This window comes from Sinocyclocheilus rhinocerous, unplaced genomic scaffold, assembly GCF_001515625.1.
Source record: "Sinocyclocheilus rhinocerous isolate Xijiao unplaced genomic scaffold, SAMN03320098_v1.1 scaffold410, whole genome shotgun sequence".
Classification (NCBI taxonomy): domain Eukaryota; kingdom Metazoa; phylum Chordata; class Actinopteri; order Cypriniformes; family Cyprinidae; genus Sinocyclocheilus; species Sinocyclocheilus rhinocerous.
The window spans coordinates 143,807-149,859 of record NW_015637147.1 but is presented as its reverse complement, the minus strand read 5'-3'; the positions used below and the strand labels follow the sequence as shown (position 1 = coordinate 149,859).

The window sequence follows — 6,053 nt, the reverse complement described above, 5'->3', positions numbered from 1 at the left end:
AAAAAAAAAAAAAAAAAAAAAAAAAAAATATATATATATATATATATAACTCAGACAAAAATTAAATGTCACACTGTCAAGTTAGGCTGACAGAAACATTGCATAAATTCCCACCTGACTGTTCAAGTCCCACAGCAAATAAAAAAATAAAAAAATCTACACTATGGGTTTATTTCCACATATTAAGTGACATCAGATTTGGGTCATGTTGAAATGTAGTGTGAATGTAGTCAATGTCAAACCGCTGATCTGTTTTCAGTTTACTGAGGTAAATATCTCTGAAGTGTCAGAAGTGTGAGAGTCGTGTGTGTGTGTTTGTGTGAACTCACGGCTCGTATGCGTTTCAGGCACTTCTTTAACCACATGCGGATGGTTTGTTTGGCCACCTCCTCCTCTATAGTGTATTCAAGCTGCTCTCGCGCCAACAGCTCCTCCAGCTGAAGACTCTTCCGGATATCAACTGAGCGGTACGACAGCATGCTGAAACACATACCATCAATGACTTCATATAGGCTGCAGATCAAGGGACCAATATGAACAACACAACAGTGATGGATTGGCCCTTTCAGGTTTTGTTTTTTTTAGACTGGGAAAAATTTGAGTTTTGATAGTAAGTCTTCTATATAGCACATTTGGATTTGTCGTGTTATGTGAACCCTTTCGTTTTTCCCAAAAAATGTGCTGTAATGAATAGGGTTGTGTCGGTGAGGAAATTTTCCCACCGGTTATTCGGCGTGTGACAACACCGGTATCACCGTGGGGGCGGGGCATTCCCTCTTTTCCTCGCTTTCCTTTGCTTTTAAATAGCTTGTAAAAGCGGTGTGCCCATTTTACTTTCACTTTAAAATAGCGGCAATTCGGAGTAAAGTAATTGTTCGTTTTTAGTTAGTTTGAATAAGTGATGTAACCGGTGTTGCGGCTTAACACCGGTATCACCATCAGCACCGTCTATTGCGGCAAGCCTAGTAATGAATAGTAATGGTCCTTTCTAACCTCAGTACATCATGGAAGGTGACATCTCCTCCATTGTGCAGACGCTCCATCTCATAACACATGTGTTTGAAGAGAAGCTTGTCTTTGTCCAGGTCAACTTCCAGACGACCCCTCAGCAGACGGAGCAGAAACTTCACCCGAGAGGTCGGAATCAATCCCTGTTTTCAAAAACCTTAAGTTAATACCTGCTAGATATTATGGCAAAAAGGCTATGTAAGAAAATTCTCATACTATCACTCTGTTGCTAGTGAGCTGCCTACCTAGACAGCATTTTAAAGGATTACAGGCAAGTTCCTTTTATTAAATTCTATGGACACATAATATGTATCCTTAGCAGAGCAGGCAATCTCAGAATGAATTTTGATGAACTATGAATGGTGAAGTAGTCAATAAAAATATTCATTATAAATATTATCATTAAAAAAATGGTCCGTTTTGGGAATTTTTGTATGCACTGTGTATTTTTATGCATATTAGAGTATTGCAGCATGCTAAAAGCCAAATTTTTTATACATTTCAATAAAGAACATTTTCAGCCAAATCAGAAAAAAGTGTTCACACACTGAACACACTTCTCTCTTCTGCTCTCAATAAGGCTGATTCCACCTAATGAAGATGACAGCTCAGCACCTCTCGCTATCTGTGACAGGCAGTAATAACCTCCAATTACTCTGGAGGTGAGAATGTCGATGCGTGTGATTCATTCATTTGCAGCTTCAGAGACGGTGCGGAGAGCACACGCGAGTATTAACTTAAAGTCATCCGCTGATCACAGGCACGTCCCCTCCTCCTCCTCACCTCCCGCTTGTCATCCACCATGTTCCAAATGATCTGGAAGTGACGCAGGTCGTTGTAGCTTAGCAACTGGTCCTCCTCAGTGGAGTAGAACAAAGAGAAATTCTCCACAATGATGGCTGAGGGGGAGATAAAGTGATTATGGTTGGGATAGCTTTCAGTTAGGCTCTCAGTACTTAAGTAAAAGACTCAAAACAGACTCTAAACAAGTGTGCAAATGCAGACATGAATGCTTGGCTGATGCATTGCAAGCAAATGGTCCTGTTGTACATACTTGACATGCGTTCTTGCATTGTTGTGATTGTAATAAACCTCAAGGGGGCAATAGAGTTACCTTCAAATGCCTCTTTTAAATTGTCAGGCTATAACATGTTAACTGTTAATGCTAATGCCCACTGTAGCAGCTCTTGTGGCAGCGCTGGGAATGCAACTAGCTGGGAAAAGCAACACATTGAATGATACATTTCACACCTAAACCTTATTTTATTTGAGCTAGTTTCCATGGCAACATTTCTCACTTTCATTTAGTTTAACTTGATGTACTAAAATAAGTAAAACTAAAACTGAAATAAAAATGAATAAAAACTATAAATAAATATTTAAAAACAATAACATTAAACTAATATACTACTAATACTAATAAACTTATAAAAATGACAAAAACAACAAAATTACTAAAACTTTAAATTAACATAGAAGCAGAAAATATGAATAAAATCTCATTCAAAATATTAATAACTATAATAATATCTCAATGGCACTAAAATAACACTGGTGCAGGTATGATGTTGGTCTAGCTTGTGGATCATATTAGCCATGGAAGTCTTGCTAACATTCAATGTTAATTACACAAACATTTGAGGCCGGTAAGATCTTTAAAATATTTTTGAAGAAAGTCTCATACGCTCACCAAGCTTGCATTTATTTGATCAAAAATAGTAAAAATAGACATATTGTGAAATATTATTACAATTTAAAATAATGTTTTCTATTTTAATATATTTTAAATGTAATGGCAAAGCTGAATTTTCGGCAACCATTACTCCAGTCTTCAGTGACAGGAAAAAGTGCAAAGTTCAAAAGAACAGCATGTATTTTAAATAGATATCTTTTGTAACATTACTGTTAAAAGTCTTTACTGTCACTTCTGATCAATTTAACGCATCCTTGCTATTGATCATTCTCTGTGTCCACAAAGGCTTATAAACCTTCAAACTTCTACTGCATAAAGCTGCTGCATAAATACTGCATCCTCTTTGGTACATCAATTGGAACAAAGCATTCTCAAATCAATTCTGATTGGTGCATCACCCCACTTGCTAATTAAGAAGCCTGTTGGGGGCACCAGCACACCACAACATATGCACAAGTGTGCACATCTATACAGTCCATAAACCAAGAGGAATAGAGACAGAGACTAAACTGGCTTTGGCACAAAGTGATTCAAAGCCTCATTCATATTCAGCAGTGACCAGTGCTGAGCTACGAGAGTGAGTCTTTCACAGGGAGGAACCACTCTGTTCTGGCAAAAAAAAAAAAAGAGATAATAAACATGGAGGGATGTCAGGAAGAAGAATGGGCAGCGATATTGTATTTTATGAGCTGGCTAGCGTCTAAAGCAGGAGGAAATTAGATGCCAACCTGGGAGATGGAACAGGATATTGTGTTGGCAGTCAGGTGAAAAAAGTGCTTACCTACGAGCAGGTTGAGCATGATGTAAGCGATGATGACATAGAAGGAGCAAAAGTAAATGAGGGCGCCAGCATAGTTGCCGCAGTCCGTTTCCCAGTAGCGATGTTTGTCTGGGGTGCAGAATGGCGGCTGCACCTGGGGAACAAGGCCGATAAACAAACATAATCAACACATGGGGCTCACAGCTGATGTGTTTTTGTTTAAATAAATCATTCAGAAGCGTGTCGAATGAAACTAGATGCTGTACAGTTATATTTGCAATTCTATCTGATTCATTTAACTGAATTGTTTACTTTTTTTAAATGATTTTCACAGCGAGCAAGCTTGCTTGCTTGTAGGCAAAATGGGGCTGCCATCCAATCTCTTACCATGCAGTCATGCATGATCTTATTCCAGTCTTCACCTGTGACTATTCGAAACAGTACAGTGATGGCTTTCCCCGCGGTGGAGAAGTTTGCGTGCCTGTTGGCGAGAGAGGAAAAAGTAACAGCTCACGCAGAGTTACTTCCTCTCATGCTGTCAGCTGTACCTGAAAATTGATTCTCCCAAATGCAAGTAGGACATTTGAGCAAGACGTTTAGACAGCACCAATTATATCAGTGCTGTGGGTAGAAGTAAGTGTGTTACAATCTCGCCTCTGGTACGCTGACACAGTTCAATCACTGCCTCCATGTGTCACAAGATGGCTTACCTGTTAATGTTCTCGCCGTATTTGACAGTGCCGAAAAGGACGACACCGGCGAAAGCATAGCACAGCAACAACAAGAACATGCCCACGATAATAAAGAAACTCTTGTACATGCTGACGACCACAGTTAGCAAAAGCATCTTTAACGTCACCTGTAAATACAAGACGGTTCAGTAGTGGAGGAAAATGCACTGTAATAGGGTTTGAAGTGGATATATAATTTTCATGTTATGTCACATATTTTTACAAGCGTAATCATTTATGCATACTTACATGCTTCCCACATATGGTGAAAAACCGGAATACAATCACACATGTGCCCATCATGTATGTGTAAGCATTCTGAAGAAAAAGAAATTCAATTATTTACAGCATAATGCACATTTAAATCAACAAAAACAAAAGTAAAAAACAAAAATGAAAACAATGAATATTAAATTTAAATGATAAAATGTGTACCTTTTGTGAATGTGAAATTCAAACAACAGACTGGCTGCATATTTCATTTAATTTGGTATCAGAGTTCTCTAGAAATAACAATTTGTGGCATAATAACTGAAGATGTACACATCCAGTTTTTATTGCATAATAATATTTTTTTTAATTAATTTTATATTCATTAATATAAGCGCCTTAAAACTAAGACATTATTTTTTGTTTTTCAAAAATAATTCTGCAATTACTTTAAATATTTAAGTTTTACAAAAATAAACAGTGGTAGAACATTTTTTACTTCGTTTTAAAACTGGTGACATAGCTATCAGCTTCATAGTCACCTGCGGCAGAGCAAATTTAATGATGTCATGACCATACAATACTTACGAAAGACCTAATGAACTATGAGGCCTCTGATGAATTTTAAAACTTTTTTTGTGGCTGGAAAGAATTCTTGCTTGGACTGACTCATGAAAGCACAGCAAACAGAATTTGAAATATATACTGTAACATGTTTACCTCCAGAACAAAAATTAAAGTGAAAACCACAGACATTGTGGCCAAAGGAAAAGTAACCGGGTCAACTTCATCCCACTGTAACACACACAAAAATGAATTTGTAATTTTAGTGCAGAAATAAAACAAAAATGTATTCGTTGCTGTAACCCTCCTCACCTTAACAGACAGGAGGACAGACTGTGCTAACACCAGTACTGCAATACCTCGCTTGAAAAAAGGATGTTGGGTAATATCATACATTTTTGCACGGAATCCACCGTTTTCTGTAAATGGAAGAAAAGGAATTTCAGTTTTGAAAGAACAGAAAATGAGGTCTTTTAAGAATGATCCGGTGCTGTGGTTTTAAAACAAAGACCTGGTTAAAATTCCCTGACCTTCATAGTAATCTCTCTGTTCTCTTTTATCATCAATTAAAAGGCTCGCTGAGAGAAAATCGTCTCAACTGTTCATTCAATACACTTGGTAAGAGCTTTTTTTTGGCATTGCTTAGAAATCCGCTACATCATCGTTCTGCTGTCTTTTAGCTAAAGGTCATGAGATCTGAGTGGCATTCATCATACACCGTAATCAAGTTCATTTCAACAGCCACAGAGCGCAGACAGATTATTTGAAGCTGGTTTCAATGGGATTGGAACTGATGTGGTTACTCTGCCGAGTGCTGACTAAGGTATTGATTCTTCTGTTATTCAACAGGACAGACTACGTGTCAGGAAGCACAAAGGAAGCTCCGCCTACTGCCATCCACAGCTCTCTATAGCTATCCCTCATTTTAGTTATTATATGGCATGCACTGAACATTAATGCAGCAAAGTTATTTTAGTATTATTTATACACTATTATCGTTTATTGTTATTATATTATATTAAATATTATTATTTATCAATACTTTATATTTTTTATATTTTAAGTATTTCTTTTAATTTTAAGTTTT

The 6,053-nt window shown here is 37.2% G+C and overlaps 1 protein-coding gene across 1 annotated transcript in view; it reads right to left on the bottom strand.

Moving 5' to 3' along the window:
* The window catches only part of nalcn (sodium leak channel, non-selective), a 99,304-nt gene that overhangs the window by 4,424 nt on the left and 88,827 nt on the right, over positions 1-6,053 (bottom strand). The window contains 10 exon segments of the mRNA XM_016563487.1: positions 330-480; positions 994-1,151; positions 1,792-1,907; positions 3,483-3,615; positions 3,849-3,942; positions 4,172-4,320; positions 4,442-4,627; positions 4,915-4,944; positions 5,123-5,197; positions 5,279-5,385. Of these exon segments, the coding sequence (XP_016418973.1) occupies positions 330-480; positions 994-1,151; positions 1,792-1,907; positions 3,483-3,615; positions 3,849-3,942; positions 4,172-4,320; positions 4,442-4,627; positions 4,915-4,944; positions 5,123-5,197; positions 5,279-5,385 (1,199 nt within the window).